This window comes from Balaenoptera borealis (genome assembly GCF_965194805.1).
Source record: "Balaenoptera borealis genome assembly, chromosome: 1".
NCBI classification, from domain to species: Eukaryota; Metazoa; Chordata; class Mammalia; order Artiodactyla; family Balaenopteridae; genus Balaenoptera; species Balaenoptera borealis.
Window position 1 is genome coordinate 62,388,776 of NC_138860.1, and position 24,741 is coordinate 62,413,516.

At 37.1% G+C, this 24,741-nt stretch overlaps 1 protein-coding gene and 1 long non-coding RNA gene across 11 annotated transcripts in view; both read right to left on the reverse strand.

The window, feature by feature from the left end:
- Window positions 1-24,741, reverse strand: part of DCAF6 (DDB1 and CUL4 associated factor 6) — a 166,180-nt gene that overhangs the window by 126,633 nt on the left and 14,806 nt on the right. For all 10 annotated transcript variants that reach the window (XM_082360638.1, XM_082360633.1, XM_082360632.1 and 7 more), the window contains exon 2: window positions 21,504-21,565. In XM_082360638.1, coding sequence (XP_082216764.1) covers window positions 21,504-21,565 — 62 coding nt within the window. The remainder of the gene's footprint in view (window positions 1-21,503; window positions 21,566-24,741) is intronic.
- LOC309613834 lies at window positions 181-18,760 on the reverse strand. Its single transcript, XR_014235907.1, has 3 exons — window positions 17,501-18,760; window positions 5,616-14,096; window positions 181-5,238 (listed from the first exon to the last, which is right to left on the reverse strand). It is a non-coding gene; the product is annotated as an uncharacterized lncRNA (long non-coding RNA).

The window sequence follows — 24,741 nt, forward strand, 5'->3', positions numbered from 1 at the left end:
AGCTGCAGTAACCAAGGCTGTGTGGTACTGTCATGATCATAGACATATCAATCAATGGAATGGAATTGAGTCCAGAAATAACCCATAAATTTATGGTCAGGTAATTCTTGACAAGGGGTCCAAGACCATTCAATGGAGAAAGAATAATCGTTTCAACAAATGGTGCTAGGACACCTGGATATACACAAGCAAAAGAAGGAATTTGGATCCCTACTTCACATCATACACAAAAATTAACTGAAAATGATCAAAGATTTAAATGTAAGAGCCAAAACTTTAAAGCTCTTAGAAGGAAACACAGGTCTCAATCTTCATGAAAACTAAAGCCACAATGAATTACCACTTCAAGTCGTTAAGATGGCTATAATAATTTAAGAAAAAGAAAACATAGAATATAAGAAGGATTAGAGAGAATGTCAAGAAATTAGAACCTTGATACATTTCTGGTAGGAATGCAACATAGTACAGCTATTTGGAAAGCAGTTTGGCAGTATGGTCAAAAACTGAAACAGAGTTACCCTAAGAGCCAGCAATTCCACAACAAAATGTATACCCAAGAGAACTGAAAACATGTCACAGAAAAACTTCTACACTCAAGTTCATAGCTGCATTATTCATAACAGCCAAAAAGGGAAGCATTTCAAATATTCACCAAATAATGAATAAACAAAATGTGACTAACCCATTTGCTCATAACAAAATATCCATACAATGAAGTATTATTCAGCCATAAAAAGAAATAATGATACATGCTGCAACATGTATGAACCTTAAAAAAGTACGCTAAGTGAAAGCCAGTCTGAAAGGCCACACATTATATGGTTCATTTACATAAAAAGTACAGAATAAGCTTATCAACAGAGACAGAAAGCAGATTAGCGACTGCCAAGAGCTTGGTGGAGGGGGAATGGGAGTGACTGATAATTGGTATGGACTTTCTCTTGGATGGTGAAAATATACTGGAATTAGATAGCAGTGACAGCTATACAACTTTATGAATATAGTAAAAAGGCACTGCACTGAACACTTAAAACAGATGAATTTTATGGAATGTGAACTATATCTAAATTTTTAAAAAAAGAAGGAATTACTGACTTCCACTTTCAATCAAGGTGGAGTAACTAGGACCAGATTTACTATCACATCTGAAACAACCAAAAACAGCAGAATATACATTCTTTTTAAGTACACATGAAATATTTTACCAATACAGAAGATATTTACTATGAGCCATAAAACAAATCTCAATATATTTAAAAGACTTCAAGTCCCATAAAATATGTTCTCTGTCCAAAATGGAATTAAATTAGAAATCATTAACACAAAGAAATATTTGAAAACTATAAAATAGCAGATGGTCAAAAAAGAAATCACAAAATAAATTACAAAGTATTTTTAACTGAATGACAATAAAAGCACAACATATCTCAATTTTGGGGTTGCAGCTAACATAGTGCTTAGAAGGAAATTTATAGCACAAAAACACCTATATTAGAAGGATAAAGGTCCCATAACAATGACTTCCACTTCCACTCAAAAAGGTATAACAAGAAGGCCAATGAAATCAAAAGTCAAAAGAAGACTGGAAATAATGAATATAAGAGCAGAAATCAATGAAAAAGAAAACAGGAAAACACAGAAAACTGATAAAACCAGAAACTGGTGCGTTGAAAAGACAAAGTTAATGAACCTCTACTCAGACTAATCAAGAAAAAGAAGGGGTGGGGGAACTTATTACCAACATCAGGAATGAAAGCAGGGACATCATTACACATTCTACAAATATTTAAACATATAAAAGAACACTGTGGACAACTTTATCAAATAAATTCAACAACTTGGGGAGTTAACAAAATCCCTGAAACACACATACTAAACAAAATTTATTCAACACATTGTCCATTTTTATTAACAAACTGTAGTTAGAATTTTCAACAAAGAAAACTCCAGGCCCAGACTGCTTTGCTGGTGAATTTTGCCAAGTATTTTTAAAAAATAAAAGATGAAAATTCTCTACCAAGTCTTTTAGAAAATTAAAAAGAACAGTATACTTACCAAATCATTGATACAAGAAAACTATGGACCAATATCCTTAATGTACACACAAAAACTCTAAAACAGACTTTTAGCAAATTGAATAAAACAATATATGAGAATAGATAATACATCATGACTCAAGGAAGATGCAAGAATGGTTTGACACTCAAATATTAATCAATGTAACCCATGATATTAACAAACTAAAAAAGAAAATCATATGATCACTGCAATAAATGCAGAATAGACATTTGAAAAAAATCCAACAACAATTCATAAAAAGAGCTCTCAGCAAAGCAGAATGGAACTTTTTCAACCGGACAATGAACATCTGTTAAAAAACCATCATACTTCATAATGAAAGACTGGATGCCTTCCCTCTAAGATCAGAACAAGACGGATGTCTGCTCTCACCACTTCTGTTCAACACTGTCTAGGGTACTAGACAGCACAATAAGACAAGAAAAAGAAATAAAAGGAAACCGGACAGGAAAAGAAGTAAACCTATCTTTATTCTCAGATGACATGATTATTTATATAGAATATCCTACAGAATCTTAAAAAAAGGGACTGGAACTATTAAGCTTAGGAAGTTTGAGGGATACAGATGAATACCATATTCCCTTGGTATCCATTAGGATGGGTTTCAGGACTCCCTGACGAATGCCAAAGTCTGTAGATGCTCAAGTACCTTATATAAAATAGAGAAATACAGTCGACCCTCGATATCCACAGATGTGGAACCTGTGGATATGGAGGGATGACTGTATGTAAAAATAGATAGCACAAGGAATTAAAACCACATATCGCTATTGCTAAATATTTATTAGAATGTCTAAAATTAAAAAGAATAACTATATCAGGTCTGAAGGAAAAAAGAGAGAACAGTATAATAGTAGCAAACTTCAACACCCCACTTTAAACAATGGATAAATCATACCAACAGAAAATCAATAAGGAAACATTAGACTTGTATTAAACTTGAGATCAAATGAATCTACATACAGAACATTCCATCCAACAACAGCAGAACATTCTTCTCAAGTGAACACAGAACATTCTCCAGGATAAATCATGTTAGATCACAAAACAAGTGTTAGCAAACATTAAAAGAATGAAATCATACCAAGTATCTTTCCTGCCCACAGTGGTATGAAAACAGAAATTGACAGGAGAAAAACTGAAAATTTCACAAACATGTGGAAATTAAATAACACACTCCTGGACAACCAGAGCATCAAAGAAAAAAAATCAAAAAATAACTTCAGACAAGTGAAAATGGAAACAAGACACATGGGATGCAGCAAAAGCAGTTCTCAGTGGGAAGTTCATAGCAATCAATGCCTACATTAAGAAAAAAAGAAAGATCTCAAATAAACCACCTAAATTTACACATTGAGGAACTAGAAAAGAGAAACAAAGCCCAAAGTTGGCAAAAAGAAGATGATAAAGATCAGAGCAGAAATGAATAAAATAGAGAACAGGAAAATAACAGGAAAGATCAAAAAAAATAAAAAGCTGGTTTTTTGAAAAGATTAACAAAATTGACAAACCTTTCGCTAGACTTAACAAGATTATAAAATTATAAATAAAAGAGAAGACATTACAACTGATACCACAGAAACATAAAGAGTCATAAGAGACTACTATGAACAATTATACACCCACAAATTAGACAACCTAGAATAAACTCCTAGGAACATATAACTGACTAAGACTGAATCATGAAAAAAGAAAATCTGAATAGAACAATAATGAGCAAGGAGATTATTAAATAAAACACCTCCCAACAGTAACAACAACAAAAAAGCCTAGGACCAGATAGCTTCTCTTAAATGTTTACCAAATGTTTCAAGAAGAATTAAACTCATTTTCTGCGGTAAGCATTACCCTCACACCAAGGCCAGGTAAGGATACTACAGGAAAAGAAAACTACAAGCCAACATTTCTGATGAATATAGAGGCAAAAATTATCAAGAAAATACTAGCAAATCAAATTCAAAATCACATTAAAAGTATCATACATCAGGACTTCCTTGGTGGTCTAGAGGTTAAGACTCTGCCCTTCCAATGCAGGCGGTGCAGCTTCGATCCCTAGTTAGGGAACTAAGATCCCACATGCTGCGCAGCGCAGACAAAAAATTTAAAAAAAAAAATTTTTTTTTAAGTATCATTGACCCATACACCATAATCAACTGGGATTTATCACTGAAATGCAAGCATGGCTCAATATAAAGAAATCAAAAATTGTAATACACCTCATTAATGGAATGAAAGATAAAAATCATGATTGTCTCGGGGGCTTCCCTGGTGGCGCAGTGGTTGAGAATCTGCCTGGCAATGCAGGGGACACAGGTTCAAGCCCTAGTTTGGGAAGATCCCACATGCCGCAGAGCAACTAGGCCCGTGAGCCACAATTACTGAGCCTGTGCGTCTGGAGGCTGTGCTCCGCAACAAGAGAGTCCACAATAGCAAGAGGCCCGTGCCCCGCGATGAAGAGTGGCCCCCACTTGCCGCAACTAGAGAAAGCCCTCGCACAGAAACGAAGACTCAACGCAACCAAAAATTAAAAATAAATAAATAAAAACTATTAAAAAAAATCATGATTGTCTCAATAGATGCACAAAAAGCATTTACCTAAATTCAACATCTTTCATGATAAAAATTCTCAACAAACTAGGAATAGAAGGATTACACCTCAACATAAAAAAGGCCATATGTAACAAGTCCACAGCTAACAACATACTCAAGGGTGAAAGGTTGAAAAAAGCTTTTCCTCTAAGATCAGGAGCAAGACAAGGATGTCCACTCTCATCACTTTTATTCAACATACTACTGGAAGTCCCAGCCAGAACAATTAGACAGGAAAAAGAAATAAAAGGCATCTAAATTGGAAATGAAGACGTAAAACTATCTTCGTTTGCAGATGACCTCATCTTATATATATTGATAGAAAATCCTGAAGACTTCACCAAAAATTTATTAGCACTAACAAATGATTTCAGTAGTTTCAAGATATATCATCAAAAAACAAAAACCAGTTGCATTTCTGTATACTAACAATGAACCATCTGAAAAAGAAATAAAGAAAACAAGCCCATTTACAACAGTATCAAAAACAATAAAATACTCAGGAATAAAGTTAACCAGGGAGGTGAAAGATCTATACACTGAAATCTATATGACAAAGATGAGATGGGGCTTCCCTGGTGGCGCAGTGGTTGAGAGTCGGCCTGCCAATGCAGGGGACACGGGTTCGAGCCCTGGTCTGGGAGGATCCCACATGCCGCGGAGCAACTAGGCCCGTGAGCCACAGCTGCTGAGCCTGCGCGTCTGGAGCCCGTGCTCCGCAACAAGAGAGGCCACGATAGTGAGAGGCCCGCGCACCGCGATGAAGAGTGGCCCCCACTTGCCACAACTGGAGAGAGCCCTCGCACAGAAACGAAGACCCAACACAGCTAAAAATAAATAAATAAATAAATAAATAAAACCTTGTGATATAGAATAACCTGTTTATCAACCTTAGCAGCACCATCCTTCCTTTAAAAAAAAAAAAAAAAAAAAAAGATGAGAAACACTGAAGAAAAAAACAAATAGAAGACACGTTCATGTATGAAAAAAGTTAATATTATACTACACTACCCAAAAGCCATCTACAGATTTACGGCAATCCCTATCAAAATTCCAATAGCATTTTTCACAGAAATAGGAATCCTGAAGTTTGTATGGAACAACTCCCTCTTGAGAGAGTACCGGAATCACAACTGACTGCTGGGCAATCATTCACAGAAAGACACTGAAAATCATAAAAAGATACCCAACATCCAAAGAAAAAGGAGAACACCCAATGAGACAGTAGTAGGGGTGCAATCACAATAAAGTCAAATCCCATAAATGCTGGATGGGTGATTCACAAACAGAAGAACAAGTATACCTCAGAAGTCCACCCACTGGAGTGAAGGTTCTCAGCCCCACATCAGGCTCCCCAACCTGGAGGTCTGGCAATGGTAGGAGGAATTCCCAGAGAATCAGACTTTAAAAGCTAGTGGGATTTGATTGCAGGACTTCGACAGAACTGGGTAAAACATAGATTCCACTCTTGGAGGGCACAGACAAAACAGTGTGCGCATCATTACCCAGGGGGAAGGAGAAGTGACCCCACGGGAGACAACCAGACCTACCTGCTAGTGTTGGAGGACATATGCATAGGAGCAGGGTGGCTGTGGCTTACCACAGGGACAAGGACACTGGCAGCAGAAGTTCTGGGAAGCACTCCCTGGCATGAGCCCTCCCGGAATCCCCAATTAGCCCCACCAAAGAGCTGGGTAGGCTCAAGAGCTGGGTCACCTCAGGCCAAACAACCGACAGGGAGGGAACAGAGCACCACCCATCAGCAGAAAAGTGGATTAAAGTTTTACTGAGCTCTGCCCACCAGAGCAACACCAAGCTCTTCCCACCACCAGGCCCTCCCAGCAGGAAGCCTGCACAAGCCTCTTGGATATCCTGATCCACCAGAGGGCAGAGAGCAGGAGCAAGAAGAACTACAATCCTGCAGCCTGTGGAATGAAAACCACATTCACAGTAAGATACACAAAATGAAAAGTGACAAGACTATGTACCACATAAAGGAACAAGATAAAACCCCAGAAAAACAACTAAATGAAGTAGATATAGGCAACCTTCCAGAAAAAGAATTCAGAATAATGATAGTAAAAATGATCCAGGACCTCAGAAAAATAATGGAGGCAAATATCGAGAAGATGCAAGAAATGTTTAACAAAGACCCAGAAGAATTAAAGAACAAACACCTAGAAGAATTAAAGAACAAACAAACAGAGATGAACACTACAATAACTGAAATGAAAAATACACTAGAAGGAATCAATAGTAGAATAACTGAAGCAGAAGAATGGATAAGTGACCTGGAAGACAGAATGGGAGAATTTACTGCCACAGAAGAGAATAAAGAAAAAAGAATGAAAAGAAATGAAGACAGTCTAAGAGACCCCTGAGACAACATTAAACACACCAACATTCGCAACATAGGGGTCCCAGAAAGAGAAGAGAGAGAGAAAGGATCCGAGAAAATATTTCAAGAGGTTATAGTCGAAAACTTCCCTAACATTCGAAAGGAAAGAGCCACCCAAGTCCAGGAAGTGCAGAGAGTCCCAGGCAGGATAAACCCAAGGAGAAACACACCAAGACACACAGTAATCAAACTGACAAAAATTAAAGACAAAAAAAATTATTAAAAGCAACAAGGGAAAAATGACAAATAACATACAACTCCCATAAGATTAACAGCTGATTTCTCAGCAGAAACTCCACAAGTCAGAAGGGACTGGCAAGATATATTTAAAGTGATGAAAGGGAAGAACCTAAAACCAAGATTACTCTACCCAGCAAGGATCTCATTCAGATTCGAAAGAGAAATCAAAAGCTTTACAAACAAGCAAAACCTAAGAGAATTCAGCACCACCAAAGCAGCTCTACAACAAATGCTAAAGGAACTTCTCTAAGTGGGAAACACAAGAGAAGAAAAGGAACTACAAAAACAAACCCAAAACAATTAAGAAAATGGTAACAGGAACATACATATGGATAATTACCTTAAATGTGAATGGATTAAATGCTCCAACCAAAAGACACAGGCTCCCTGAATGGATACAAACACAAGACCCATATATATGCTGTGTACAAGAGACCCACTTCATACCTAGGGATACACACAGACTGAAAGTAAGGGGATGGAAAAAGATATTCCATCCAAATGGAAATCAAAAGAAAGCAATACTCATAAAAGAAAAAATAGACTTTAAAATAAAGACTACTAAAAGAGACAAGGAAGGACACTGCATAATGATCAAGGGATCAATCCAAGAAGAAGATATAACAATTGTAAATATTTATGCACCCAACAGAGGAGCACCTAAATATGTAAGTCAAACACTAACAGCTATAAAAGGGGAAACTGACAGTAACACAATAATAGTAGGGGACTTCAACACTCCACTTTCCCAATGGACAAGTCATCCAAAATGACAATAAATAAGGAAACACAAGCTTTAAATGACACATTAGGCCAGATGGACTTAATTGATATTTATAGGACATTCCATCCAAAAAAAGCAGATTACACTTCCTTCGCAAGTGCACGTGGACCATTCTCCAGGATAGATCACATCTTGGGTTACAAATCAAGTCTCGGTAAATTAAGAACACTGAAATCATATCAAGCATCTTTTCAAACCACAACACTATGAGATTAGAAATAAATTACAGGGAAAAAAACGTAAAAAACACAAACTCATGGAGGCTAAACAATACGTTACTAAATAACCAAGAGATCACTGAGGAAATCAAAAAATACCTAGAGACAAATGACAATGAAAACACAATGATCCAAAACCTATGGGATGCAGCAAAACCAGTTCTAAGAGGGAACTTTATAGCAATATAATCCTACCTCGAGAAACAAGAAAAATCTCAAATATACAATCTAACCTTACACTTAAAGGAACCAGAGAAAGAAGAACAAACAAAACCCAAAGTTAGTAGAAGGAAGGAAATCATAAAGATCAGAGCAGAAATAAATGAAATAGAAACAAAGAAAACAATAGCAAAGATCAATAAACCTAAAAGCTGGTTCTTTGAGAAGATAAACAAAATTGATAAACTTTTAACTGGACTCAAATCAATAAAATTAGAAATGAAAAGGGAGAAATTACAACAGACAGCACAGAAATACGAAGCATCATAAGAGACTACTATAAGCAATCTATGCCAATAAAATGGACAACCTGGAAGAAACAGACGAATTCTTAGAAAGGTATAGCCTTCCAAGACTGAACGAGGAAGAAATAGAAAATATGAACTGATCAATCACAAGCACTGAAACTGAAACTCTGATGAAAAATCTTCAAACACACAAAAGTCCAGGACCAGATGATTTAACAGGTGAATTCTCTCAAACATTCAGAGAAGAGCTAACACTCATCCTTCTCAACTCTTCCAAAACAACTGCAGAGGAAGGAACACTCCCAAACTCATTCTATGAGGCCACCATCACCCTGATACCAAAACAAGACAAAGATACTACAAAAAAAATTACAGACCAATATCACTGATGAACACAGATGCAAGAATCCTCAACAAAATACTAGCAAACAGAATCCAAAAACACATTAAAAGGATCATACACCACGATCAAGTGGGATTTATCCCAGGGATGCAAGGATTCTTTGATATATGCAAATCAATCAATGTGATACACCATATTAACAAAATGAAGAATAAAAACCATATGATCATCTCAAAAGATGCAGAAAAAGCTTTTGACAAAATTCAACACCCATTTATGATAAAAACTCTCCAGAAAGTGGGCATAGAGGGAACCTACCTCAACATAATAAAGGCCATATATGACAAACCCACAGCCAACATCATTCTCAACGGTGAAAAACTGAAAGCACTTCCTCTAAGATCAGGAAGAAGACAAGGATGTTCACTCTCGCCAGTATTATTCAACATGGTTTTGAAAGTCCTAGCCACGGCAGTTAAAGAAAAGGAAATAAAAGGAATGCAAATTGGAAAAGAAGTAGTAAGACTGTCACTGTTTGCAGATGAGATGATACTATATATAGATAATCCTAAAGATGCCACCAGAAAACTACTAGAGCTAATCAATGAATTTGGTAAAGTTTCAGGATACAAAACTAATGCACAGAAATCTCTTGCATTCCTATACGTTAACAACAAAAGATCTGAAACAGAAATTAATGAAACACTCCCATTCACCACTGCCACAAAAAGAATAAAATACCTAGGAATAAACCTACCTAAGGAGGTACAAGACCTGTACTCAGAAAACTATCAGACACTGATGGAAGAAATCAAAGATGACACAAACAGATGGAGAGATATACCATGTTCTTGGATTGGAAGAATCAATATTGTGAAAATGACTATATTACTCAAAGCAAGCTACAGATTCAATGCAATCCCTATCAAATTACCAATGGCATTTTTTTACAGAACTAGAACAAAAAATCTTAAAATTTGTATGGAGACACAAAAGACCCTGAATAGCCAAAGCAATCTTGAGGGGAAAAAACTGGAGGAATCATACTCCCTCACCTCATACTATACTACAAAGCTACAGTAATCAAGACAATATGGCACTGACACAAAAACAGAAATATAGATCAATGGAACAGGACAGAAAGCCCAGAGATAAACCCACACACCTCTGGTCAACTAATCTGTGAAAAAGGAGGCAAGGATGTACAGTGGAGAAAAGACAGTCTCTTCAGTAAGTGGTGCTGGGAAAACTGGACAGCTATATGTAAAAGAATGAAATCAGAACACTCCCTAACACCATATACAAAAAAAAACTCAAAATGGATTAAAGACCTAAATGTAAGACCAGACACTATAAAACTCTTAGAGGAAAACAATGGAGGAACTCTCTTTGACATAAATCACAGCAAGATCTTTTTCGACCCACCTCCTAGAGTAATGGAAATAAAAATAAAAATAAATGGGACCTAATGAAACTTAAAAACTTTTGCACAGCAAAGGAAAACTATAAACAAGACAAAAACACAACCCTCAGAATGGGAGAAAATATTTGCAAAAGAATCAACGGACAAAGGATTAATCTCCGAAATATATAAAAAGCTCATGCAGCTCAATATTAAAAAAACAAACAACCCAATTAAAATATGGGCAGAAGACCTAAATAGACATTTCTCCAAAGAAGACATACAGATGGCCAAGAAGCACATGAAAAGCTGCTCAGTATCACTAATTATTAGAGAAATGCAAATCAAAACTACAATGAGATATCACCTCACACCAGTTAGAATGGGCATCATCAGAAAATCTATAAACAACAAATGCTGGAGAGGGTGTGGAGAAAAGAGAGCCCTCCGGCACTGTTGGTGGGAACGTAAATTGATATAGCCACTATGGAGAACAGTATGGAGGTTCCTTAAAAAACTAAAAATAGAATTACCATATGACCTAGCAATCTCACTACTGGGCATGTACCCAGAGGAAATCATATTTCAAAAAGTCACATGCACCCCAATGTTCACTGAAGCACTATTTGCAACAGCCAGGTCATGGAGGCAACCTAAATGCCCATCGACAGACGAATGGATAAAGAAGATGTGATACATATATACAATGGAATATTACTCAGCCATAAAAAAGAACGAAATTGGGTCATTTGTAGAGGCATGGATGGACCCAGAGACTGTCATACAGAGTGAAGTAAGTCAGAAAGAGAAAAACAAATATATATTAATGCATATATGTGGAATCTAGAAAAATAGTACAGGTGAACCTGCTTGCAAGGCAGAAATAGAGACACAGATGTAGAGAACAAACATATGGACACCAAGGGGGGAAAGTTCAGGGGGGTGTGGTGGGATGAACTGGTAGATTGGGATTGACATATATACATATAAAATAGAAATCATTATGGCAAGCTGGTAAAGCCTAACCAGAGAACCTCATCAGGAGAAAATCTACAGCCTTCATTTGGGTAAAAACAATCAACTGAAACACCTGCCCTGACAGCGAGATTAATTTCGCTTTTCCAAAAGTGTGTTGTGAGCAACCATACTTCCAGGAGATGCTTACCAAAGGAAGAGCCCTGGGGAAAACTAAGTATGGGAAACGCTGTATGTTAAATGTATCTTATGATGATTCACAACACATGTTAGCACAGTAAAAGTTTTCAGTAAAGAAATCTTTTAAAAAAAAATTTGTATGGAACAACAAAAGACCCCAAATAGCCTAAGCAATATTGAAAAAGAAAAACAAAGCTGAAGGCATCAAACTTCTTGACTTCAAACTATACTACAAAGTTATGTTAATCAAAACAATATGGTATTGGCTTAAAAATAGACACACAGATCAATGAAACAGAATAGAGAGCCCAGAAAATAACCCATGTATATATGGTCAATCAATTTACAACAAAGGAGCAAAGACTACCCAATGGGGAAAGAACAGTTTCTTCACTAAATGGTGTTGGGAAAACTGGATGTTCACATGCAGAATAAATAAAATTAACTTGAAGTGGATTAAAGACTTAAAGATGAGATTTGAAGGCGATAAAATTCCTAGAAAAAATCATAGTGAAAAGCTCCCTGACCTTGATCTTGGCAATGATTTTTTGGACATGACACCAAAAACACAAATAACAAAAGCAAAAATCAAAAAGTGATACTACATCAAACTTAAGAGCTCTGTACAGCAACAGAAACAACCAACAAAATTAAGAGGCAGCCTACAGAAGAGGAGAAAAATATATGCAAACCTTATATTTAATAAGGGATTAACAACCAAAATATACAAGGAACTCATACAACTCAATCGCAAAAAAACTCCGAATAATCTAATTTAAAAATGGGCAAAGACCTGAAAAACATTTTTCCAAAGAAGACATACAAATGGCCAAAAAGTACATGAAACAGTGCTCAACATCACTAATCATCAGAAAAATGCAAATCAAAGCCACAAATGAGGGAGGACCCTGGAAGTCCAGTAGTTAGGACTTGGTGCTTTCACTGCTGTGGCCCAGGTTCAATCCCACAAGCTGCACAGCATGGACAACAACAACAAAAACAAAACACAATGAGATATCATCTCACACCTATTAGAATGGTTATTATCAAAAATACAAGAGATAAGAAGTGCTGGTAAGGACGTGGAGAAAAGGGAACCCTTGTGCACCACTGGTGGGAAGGGAAATTGATACAGCAACTACGGGAAACACTATGGAGTTTCCTCAAAAAATTTAAACTAGAACTACCATATAATCCAGCAATCCCAATTTTGGGTATATATTTGAAGGAAATTAAAATACTATCTTGAAGAGATATCTGCAGCACCCCATATTCATTGTGTCATTATTTACAACACCCAAGACACGAAAAGAACCTAGGTGTTTGTCAATGGATGAATGGATAAATATGATAAACACACACACCCATGCACACAATGGAATATTATTCAGCCATAAAATTGAAGGAAATCCTGACGTTTGCAACAATGTGGAGAGGGTGAGATAAAGAATGACAAATACTGTATGATATCACTTATATGTGGAATCTAAACACGCTCAACTGATAGAAACAGAGAGTAGACTGGTGGTTGCCAGAGGCTGGAAGGTAGAGGAAATGAGATGTTCAAAAAGTATAAACTACCAGTTATAAGGTGAGTAAGTTCTGGGATCTAATGTACAGCTTGGTGTTTACAGGTAACAATACTGTGCTGTATACTTGAAAGATGCTAAGAAAGTAAATATTAAATGTTCTCACCACCACCACCACCACCACCACAACAACAACAAAATGGAAATTATGTAAAGTGATAAATGTGTTAACTAAGCTTATTGTGGTAATCATTTTGCAATACATGTGTATCAAATCATTACATTTTACACATTAAACTTACACATTTATATATGTAAATTATATCTCAATAAAGATGAGAAAAAAATAGAGTAGAAGGATACCCATGAAACTAAAACGAGTGGTTATGTGTTTTAGGGAACAGAAAAAAATGGGGAAGACAGAAACAGGAGTGAGAGCCACACTTCTCAATGTATACTTTTTTGTTGTTAATTTATTGTATTTATTTTGGCTGTGTTGGGTCTTAGTTGCGGAACGCGAGATCTTCATTGTAGCATGCAGGATCTTTCATTGCGGTGCACAGGCTTCTCTCTAGTTGTGGCATGCAGGCTCTAGAGCACGCAGGCTCAGTAGTTGCGGTGCACAGACTCTCTAGTTGTGGCACGTGGGATCAGTAGTTGCAGCACACAGGCTCTCTAGTTGTAGCACACGGGCTCTAGAGCACGTGGGCTCAGTAGTTGTGGCACATGGGCTTAGTTGCCCCATGGCATATGGGATCTTAGTCCCCCGAACAGGGATCGAACCCGTGTCCTGTGCATCGGAAGGTGGATTCTTAACCCCTGGACCACCAGGGAAGTCCCTCAATGTGTATTTTTTTATATAGTTTATTTTTGTACCATGAGAAGGCATCACCTGTTTTAAAAAATGCAAAATAAAAATAAGGACAAAAATTTTTTTAGTATGCAAGCAGAAAGGATATCTTTAAGCTTGTAAGAAAAATTTATGTTCCACTCATCCTTAGAAAAATATGTGAGAAAATACTCAGTAAAACCTGGAAGTAAATTCAAAACTGGAAAGATACAGAATCCACAGCTTGTAAAAACTTCAGAATACCACAAAGGCAGTTATACATTATGCAAGAATCCATCTGAAATTAACACTAGAAAATTCTCCTTTGAGTAAGGAGAAAGACTTGACCTTAGGTCCTTAAAGAAAGACATAAAATCCAACACATAACACATGCTTTGTCTCTTCAATAAACACTTCATAAGTGCCAAATATGTGGTAGGCACTCCTCTCGACACTAGACGAAGAAAATAAATTTATGAAGATATATTTGGTGTCCAGAGTGCTAGAGTAGAGGGAGGCAGGTGTGCAGACTATGAACAAATAAATAAATGTATAATTATAATGTCAGTACTATGATGAAAAGAAACAGAAGAAAGAGAAAGATACTGATGAGGAGTGGGGAGCTATTAGGGTGGTCAGGAAAAGCGTCTCTGATAGGTTAACAGTTAGAGCTAAATGAAATGAGGAGGTAAGCTTCAAAGATATGTGAGGAAGAAAGTGCTAGGCAAAAAACAAAATACGTAAGACAGAGGTGAACTAGGTGCATTTAAAGAAACAGCAAAAAGATGAGTATGACTAAAACAAATATGTATAACGCAGAATACAGCAAGGGATGAAATGGAAAAGAAGGCAAGTGCCAAATCATGTAGGGTCTCTGAAGCAATAAGGCCTTTGGACTTACTATACGTAAGCCAGAAACCCATTAGAGAGTTTTGAGCAGCTGAGTGTGCTCATCTATAAAACAGATGATATATTATATAATTTTCTTCCTATTCTCTCCTTATTGTGAAGAGCTTAACGAAAACTAAGACATATACATATAAGACATTAACACTGTTTACTGAATTTTGACTTTTAGAATAAATACATTGACAAATTTCAGAAAATAACAATGGCTATAGAATAGGAGGCAAATGAAATCAACACTGACAATACAAAAGCATATATAGCTGAAAAAGGTGTGAAATAGAGATAGGAAGGTGGAAGAAGGGTGAAAGCCTTAAATATATTTTACACAATGGGGATTCAAGAAATACTGTTTATGAATGACAGAAAAACAAAAAGACGCTTAAGTATGTTGTTTAAAATTAAAGTGACAGCTGGAGAGACTGAGAAGAGTAACAAAATTTTTGAGAAGCCTACATCTTAGAAAATTGCATAAATTAGTTAATTCCTCTTCTATCATAGCAGGAAATCAATGGACAACAGCCAAAGTTGACACCTCAAGGAAGACCAACATAACACTATCACACAGAAATGAAAGAAATTACCAGAAGATCTGAAATAAAACACGATTAAAAGAGGCTGCTTAAGGAGGATAAGAACAGAATAAGGGAGTGCAGTACATGTCTATTTCTTTTTGTTATGATCCATTTTTAACCATGAACATCAGGGGAACCTCAAGAGTGGTGCTAAGGTTTAAAATAAATAACATATATTGATACCTAAAGTGTATTTACAGCATAATTATAATACCACAACTGTGAACAGGAAAAAGATAACATTTTGGAGGATAGGACTATATAGACACTTTTCCCCTCTTTGCTTAAGTTTTTTTTTTTTTTTTTAAAGACCACTCTTTATTTATTTATTTATTTTTTAACTTTTGGGTTTTATTTATTTATTTATTTATTTATGGCTGTGTTGGGTCTTCGTTTCTGTGCGAGGGCTTTCTCTAGTTGCAGCAACTGGGGGCCACTCTTCATCGCGGTGCGCGGGCCTCTCATTATCGCGCCTTCTCTTGTTGCGGGGCACAGGCTCCAGACGCGCAGGCTCAGTAATTGTGGCTCATGGGCCTAGTTGCTCCGCGGCATGTGGGATCTTCCCAGACCAGGGCTCGAACCCGTGTCCCCTGCATTGGCAGGCAGATTCTCAACCACTGCGCCACCAGGGAAGCCCTTTGCTTAAGTTTTAAATGTTTGAATCCTTAGAGTTAAGGCCTAGACCCTCTTCTCAGTTTGCAATTTCTTTCCATGTGCTCTTTCTAGTCTCATGTTTTCAATTAGTAGCTATAGCACTGTTTTCCAAAGTATGATCCACAGATCACCTAGATTAAAATCACCTAAAGTGTTGATTAGAATACAGATTCCGGGGACTTCCCTGGTGGTGCAGTGGTTAAGAATCTGCCTGCCAATCAAGTACCTTTTTGGACCACAACACTATGAGACTAGATATCAATTACAGGAAAAAAACTGTAAAAAATAAAAACATATGGAGGCTAAACAATATGCTACTAAACAACTAAGAGATCACAGAAGAAATCAAAGAAGAAATCAAATAAATACCTAGAAACAAATGACAATGAAAATACAACGACCTAAAACCTATGGAATGGGCTTCCCTGGTGGCGCAGTGGTTGAGAATTTGCCTGCCAATGCAGGGGACACGGGTTCGAGCCCTGGTCTGGGAAGATCCCACATGCCACGGAGCAACTAGGCCCGTGAGCCACAGCTACTGAGCCTGCGCGTCTGCAGCCTGTGCTCCGCAACAGGAGAGCCTGCGATAGTGAGAGGCCCGCGCACCGCGATGAAGAGTGGCCCCCACTTGCCACAACTAGAGAAAGCCCTCGCACAGAAACGAAGACCCAACACAGCCATAAATAAATAAATAAATAAATAATTAAAAAAAAAAAAAAACCTATGGGATACAGCAAAAGCAGTTCTAAGAGGGAAGTTTATAGGAATACAATCCTACCTCAAAAAACAGGAAAAATCTCAAATAAAAAACCTAACCTTACACCTAAAGCAATCAGAGAAACAAGAACAAAAAAAACCCCAAAGTTAGCAAAAGGAAAGAAATCATAAAGATCAGATCAGAAATAAATGAAAAAGAAATGAAGGAAACAATAGCAAAGATCAATAAAACTAAAAGCTGGTTCTTTGAGAAGATAAACAAAATTGATAAACCATTAGACTCATCAGGAAAAAAGGGAGAAGACTCAAATCAACAGAATTAGAAATGAAAAAGGAGAAGTAACAACTGACACTGCAGAAATACAAAGGAGCATGAGAGATTACTAAAAGCAACTATATGCCAATAAAATGGACAACATGGAAGAAATGGACAAATTCTTAGAAAAGTACAATCTTCCAAGACTAAACCAGGAAGGACTAGAAAATATGAACAGACCATTCACAAGCACTGAAATTGAAACTGTGATTTAAAATCTTCCAACAAACAAAAAGCCCAGGGCCACACGGCTTCACAGGCAAATTCTAACAAACATTTAGAGAAGAGCAAACACCTACCTTTCTAAAACTCTTCCAAAATACAGCAGAGGGAGGAACACTCTCAAACTCATTCTATGAGGCCACCATCACCCTGATACCAAAACCAGACAAAGATATCACAGAAAAAGAAAATTACAGGCCAATATCACTGACGAACATAGATGCAAAAATCCTCAACAAAATACTAGCAAACAGAATCCAACAGCACATTAAAAGGATCATACACCATGATCAAGTGGGGTTTATCCCAGGAATGCAAGGATTCTTCACTATATGCAAAACAATCAACGTGGTACACCATATTAACAAATTGAAGGAGAAAAACCATATGATCATCTCAATCGATGCAGACAAAGCTTTCGACAAAATTCAACACCCATTTATGATAAAAACTCTCCAGAAAGTGGGCATAGAGGGAACATACCTCAACATAATAAAAGCCATATATGACAAACTCACAGCCAACATCATTCTCAATGGTGAAAAACTGAAAGAGTTTCCTCTAAGATCAGGAGTAAGACAAGGTTGCCCACTTTCACCACTATTATTCAACATAGTTTTGGAAGTATTAGCCATGGCAGTCAGAGAAGAAAAAGAAATAAAAGGAATCCAAATTGGAAAAGTAGAAAAAGTGTCACTATTTGCAGATGACATGATCTACACATAGAAAATCCTAAAGATGACACCAGAAAACTACTAGAGCTGATCAATGAATTTGGTAAAGTAGCAGGATAGAAAACTAATGCACAGAAATCTGTTCCATTCCTACACACTAAAAACGAAAAATCAGAAACAGAAATTATGGAAACAATCCCATTTACCACTGCAACAAAAAGAATAAAATACCTAGGAATAATCTACCTAAGGAGGCAAAAGACCTGTACGCTGAAATCTATAAGACACTGATGAAAGACATTAAAGACGATACAAACAGATGGAAAGATATACCATGTTCTTGGATTAGAAGAATCAATATTGTGAAAATGACTATATTACTCAAAGCAATCTATAGATTCAGTGCAACCCCTATCAAACTACCAATGGCATTCTTCACTGAACTAGAACAAAAAATTTTACAATTTGTATGGAAATACAAAAGACCCCAAATAGCCAAAGCAATCTTGAGAAAGAAAACAGAGCTGGAGGAATCAGGCTCCCTGGCCTCAGACTATACTACAAAGCTACAGTAATCAAGACAGTATGGTACTGGCACAAAAACAGTATATCAATCAATGGAATAGGATAGAAAGCCCAGAGATAAACCCACACACATATGGTCACCTTACCTTTCACAAAGGAGGCAAGAATATACAACGGAGAAAAGACAGCTTCTTCAATAAGTGGTGCTGGGAAAACCGGACAGCTACAGGTAAAAGAATGAAATTAGAACACTTCCTAACACCATACACAAAAATAAACTCAAAATGGATTAAAGACCTAAATGTAAGACCAGACACTATAAAACTCTTAGAGGAAAACATAGGCAGAACACTCTATGACATGAATCACAGCAAGATCCTTTTTGACCCACCTCCTAGATTAACGGAAATAAAATCAAAAATAAGCAAATGGGACCTAATGAACCTTCAAAGCTTTTGCACAGCAAAGGAAACCATAAACAAGACGAAAAGACAGACCTCAGAATGGGAGAAAATATTTGCAAACGAATCAACGGACAAAGGATTAATCTCCAACAGCTCATGCAGCTCAATATTAAAGAAACAAACAACCCGATCCAAAAATGGGCAGAAGACCTAAATAGACATTTCTCCAAAGAAGACATACAGATGGCCAAGAAGCACATGAAAAGCTGCTCAACATCACTAATTATTAGAGAAATGCAAATCAAAACCACAATGAGGTATCACCTCACACCAGTCAGAATGGCCATCATCAAGAAATATACAAACAATAAATGCTGGAGAGGGTGTGGAGAAAAGGGAACCCTCCTGCACTGTTGGTGGGAATGTAAATTGATATAGCCACTATGGAGAACAGTATGGAGGTTCCTTAAAACACTGAAAATAGAATTACCATATGACCCAGCAATCCCACTACTGGGTATATACCCTGAGAAAACCATAATTCAAAAAGAGTCATGTACCACAAAGTTCACTGCAGCACTATTTACAATAGCCAAGACATGGAAGCAAGCTAAATGTCCACTGACAGATGAATGGATAAAGAAGACGTGGACCTATATACAATGGAATATTACTCAGCCATAAAAAGGAACAAAATTGAGTTATTTGTAATAAGGTGGCCAGACCTAGAGCCTGTCATACAGAGTGAAGTAAGTCAGAAAGAGAAAAGCAAATACCATATGCTAACACACATATAAGCGATCTAAAACCTAGTGGGAGGACAGGAATAAAGACGCAAACATAGAGAACAGACTTGAGGACGAAGAGGGGGAAGGGAAAGCTGGGACGAAGTGAGAGAGTAGCACTGACATATATACACTACCAAATGTGAAATGGATGGCTAGTGGGAAGCTGCTGCATAGCACAGGGAAATCAGCTCGGTGCTTTGCAATGACCTAGAGCGGTGGGATAGGGAGGGTGGGAGGGAGGTTCACGAGGGAGGGGATATGGGGATATATGTATGCATATAGCTGATTCACTGTTTTGTACAGCAGAAACTAACACAACATTGTAAAACAATTACACTCCAATAAGAATGTTTAAAAAAAAAAGAGAGAGATTTTTAAACAATGGGGGAAATTTGATTATGGACTGTGTATTAGATGATACCAAAAATATACTATCTTGTTAAATTATATAATGCCATTTTGCTTACATAAAAAAATGTCCATTACTTTTAGCTTACATACAGAGGTGAAATGATTTCACATCTGAGATTTGCTTTAAAATACTTCAGCAAAGAGGAGAAAAAAAATGAAATGGAAAAAGAAAATGTGCCAAAATCTTGATTAACTGCTAAATCCAGGTCCTGAGTATATGAAAAGCATGATTGAAGTTTTTTTTTTAATTAATAAATAAATAAATAAGTAAATTTATTTATTTATTCATTCACTCATTTATTTTTGGCTGCATTTGGTCTTCGTTGCTGCACGTGGGCTTCTCATTGCGGTGCCTTCTCTTGTTGCGGAGCACGGGCTTTAGGCACATGGGCTTCAGTAGTTGTGGCACGCGAGCTCAGTAGTTGTGGCTCGCGGGGTCTAGAGCACAGGCTCAGTAGTTGTGGCACACGGGTTTAGTTGCTCCGTGGCATGTGGGATCTTCCCAGACAACGGCTTGATCCCATGTCCCTTGCATTGGCAGGCGGATTCTTAATCACTGCGCCACCAGGGAAGTCCAATGTCTGAAGTTTTCCTAACAAAACCTTCCAAGGATTTTGTTTTGACTCTGTTAAATTTGGGGTGCTATTAGACATGCAACTGGGAATGTTAACTAGAGAGTTATATATATAAATCTGGAGTTCTGGGAAGAAGTGGAAAGTTGGAAGTCATGTTTTTCAGCCATGGGACTAAACAAAATCACTTAGAAAAGTGAAGAGAAAACAGGGTGGGAGGAACCAAGATAGAATGTTGGTACATCCAACATTTGAAGGTGGAGAAGTGGAGGAGTCAGGGAAGAAGACGGAGAAGATGCAACAAGTCAATGAGACAGAAAGAAAACCAAGAGAGTGTGGTGTTAGCAGAATCCAAGAGAATAAATATTTCAAAAAAGAAAATGTATTCAACCAATGTCTAAAGTTTCTGAGAAGTGACCGCTAGATTTGGAGACATGAAGATCACCAGTGACTGTCACAAAAGCAGTACCAATAGAGTGAAAGAGATGAAAATCTTTTGATAATGTTAGAAAGCTCATCATTCTTTAAAATATCTCCCATACACTTTCCTAAATTCAAAGTATACTTTTACGTTTTAATGTAAAACTTAATTCTCCCATTTTCTTATACTTAGTCCAATCTCTTTTGGGAGGACTGGGGCAGTTCCTCAAACATCTGAACACTTAGTATTAAAGTCCTTCATAGTTGAGAATTAACTATTACTTACACAGCCATCATGCACATTCAGGGTTGCTTCAAGTTTTAATCTTTGGATAAATTCTCTTCTTCCTGTTTAAAAAGAAAGAACTAAATAAATCATACAATTTATTGCTTAGAGAAGTGTAACACTGTTAAGAGCCTAGGAACTGTCATGAGGTAGAGTCAAGCTCTACTTTTAACTCCTCCATTTATAGGCTGAGTGACACTGGGCAAATTAACTCCTCCTTAGCCCTAGTTTCCTCATTAGAGTACCTACCTACCTCACGTGGTTATTAAGTGATTCAACAAGAGAAAGGGCTTAGCACAGTATCTGGAACCACAATAAACACTCAAATGTTCCATTCATTCAACAAATATACTGTGTACTTACTCCATTCCAGGTCGTGTTCTAGGAGCCAGGGATACAATGGTAAAATAAAAGAGAAAAAGATCCCTGACTCTAGTTAGCTTAATGAAAGACAATAAACAATATGTGACTTGGTAAAAACGCTATATGGAAAAATAAAGCAGAGAAAGGGATAAGAGAAGACTGGAGGTGGGGAATAAGGTTTTCAATTTTAAAGGGTGGTAAACAGTGTTTTAGAAGATGCCACCTATTTTTAAACACATCTCAATTTCAGAAATGCTAAAATACTTAAAAGTTCATTTCACAGTGATGAAATGTGACAGCAAAAAAATTAAATCAGCCTAAATATCCATCAATAGCAGAAAAGTTATAATACTTCAAAAATATAATAAATTCCTCCTTTGAAAAGGAGAAATTATGTTTCTTTAAGAAATGAATCATCTTTACCAAAAATGGACCAAAAAGCTTCATGTTTATTCAGAAGCTGTAATGAAAGGAAGCCGAATATATGACAAAGAACAGTAATTAGCTAAGTAATCAGGCTGATGAGATTTCAAAATTAAATTTGACTATGCTCTCTATATACAGTCACAAGGGACTCTATTATGTTTTCTTGCATTCAGCGTAAAGAGCAAGATCTTCTTGAAGCCAGACTGTTTTCTCTGTTCTCGCCTGTAACTGGTAAGATGGCTAGATAATTGATGAACATGTGGGTTAAAGATTTTGTGTGTGTTGGGGTGGGGTATGGTTCCTAAACTTATTGGAATAAAACAACCTGCAGAAATTCAGCAAAGTATTTTCATGAATTAGGTTATACTTTTATATAATTAACTTTTCGAATCTGATTTTCAGTTTTAAAAAGATGCTAACTAGTAAACAGAAAACATTTTTTTAAATCTTTTCTTTTTGGCCATCAGCAGGTGTGGTAATCCTACTGAGTTATAAATTAAGAGTTAAGGAAAAAAGTATTCAAATTAACAACATGACAATAATTAAAATTCATTAAAATGCTAAGAAAAAAGTATTAAAAAATTTTTTCCAAATTTTTAAAATCTGGGCTTGAAAACATGGCTCTAGCCATTTCCAACTAGAGAAAATGGTAGTGCAACATGGGAATAGAAGACAAAGTGAGTAATTTGAGCAAGAATTCTTACATGTGAACCTGTACATAAAAACATGCACTGAGACACAACAGAGACAAGACAGCTCCTAAATGATATTTTTATATGTGACTTAGGAGATCAAAATGATTGTATTGGGCTTCCCTGGTGGCGCAGTGGTTAAGAATCCGCCTGCCAATGCAGGGGACACGGGTTCGAGCCCTGGTCCGGGAAGATCCCACATGCCGCGGAGCAACTAAGCCCGTGTGCCACAACTACTGAGTCTGAGCTCTAGAGCCCGTGAGCCACAACTACTGAAGCCCGCGTGCCACAACTACTGAAACCCGCGTGCCTAGAGCCCATGCTCCGCAACAAGAGAAACCACCGCAACGAGAAGCCCGCTCACCACAACGAAGAGCAGCCCCCGCTCACCACAACTAGAGAAAAGCCTGCATGCAGTGACGAAGACCCAACACAGCCAAAAATAAATAAATACATAAATTAATTTTTTTTAAAAAGTGTATTGCCCACACATTCCATAAAATGGGCTTCTAGAACAACCTAGTATAAACCTCCTCTACCCTTTTGGTAATTATATGCACTACACCAAGAAATAGGAGCTGAAAGCTAGGATAAAAATAAGAACTATAAGTTAAAAGAAAAAAAAAAACTGAGTCCTCTCAAATTAAAATAAAAATAAACTCATGCCTATTATCAAGAACTGTGATGAGTCTGGCCTACTTGCAAGCTAACAAGTTACCTGCCACCATTTCATGGATGCTAGCAGAAGACACAGGACTTCTGAGTCACAGGCAAAGGATTCTACTCCCCAAGGAGAATGAGCTTCAGATTCACATTGGTTCCCCGTGTCCCCCAGTTCCCACAGGGCAATGCAGAGGGGTCTGGGGGGATACTGCACATGCAATGGGTTTGAATCACAGCTGGGGAACCCTGAACTGAAGGAACACAAATCTTATATCAAGCAAATCTGCCTAACCTCTGTCCCAAAGGAAAACATTATCTTTATTATTCTGGACAATAAATAAATCTGCCCTCTGCTCCACAGGGAGATATTGTGTCTCCCAAGACTGTTCCCTGAAAAGAGAGTCCAGAACAAAGCAGCCAGTGCCTCTGCTCACAAGATGTGCAGAAATACAAAAGAGACATGGAGAACTGTCTCTCAATAATTACACATTTGTTATGGATGAATTTACCTATCACTGAGGCTTTCTCTCCAAGTCTTTCTTGCAGCCCAAGCTGCCTCATTTAATTCCGTCTCTTTTACATTCTGTTCTATATTAATAGGTTGTAAGCTCCATAAAAAAAACCCTCTTTTGTTCACTCAAGTATCCTAAGTGCCTAGAACAGTGCCTAAGACAAAGCAGGCACTCAATATACATTCCTGAATCAGTGAATAAATGAACAGGCTCATAATACTGATTCTGTTCTTCAATGTGTTTTCACTCAATAATACAAGGTGAACATCTTTCACTGGCAATAAATATAGACATACTGCTCATTTTTAATGGCTCTGTAACTTATGAAACAGCTTCATAACTTATTTATTCAAGTACCTATCTCCGTTATTAGACTGAGATGCTTGGGACAAGAAACGTTAGGCTTAAATCTAACTTGGAACATACTACACATACACTGGGCAAAACTTAACATCTCAGGGCCTTAGTTTTACATTTGCAAAAATTTTATATTTGATGGGAATAATACCATCAACTTTACAGGCTTACTGTCTGGAATAAATTAAGTAGCATATGCAAAACTCATAGATGTGACTGATCTAC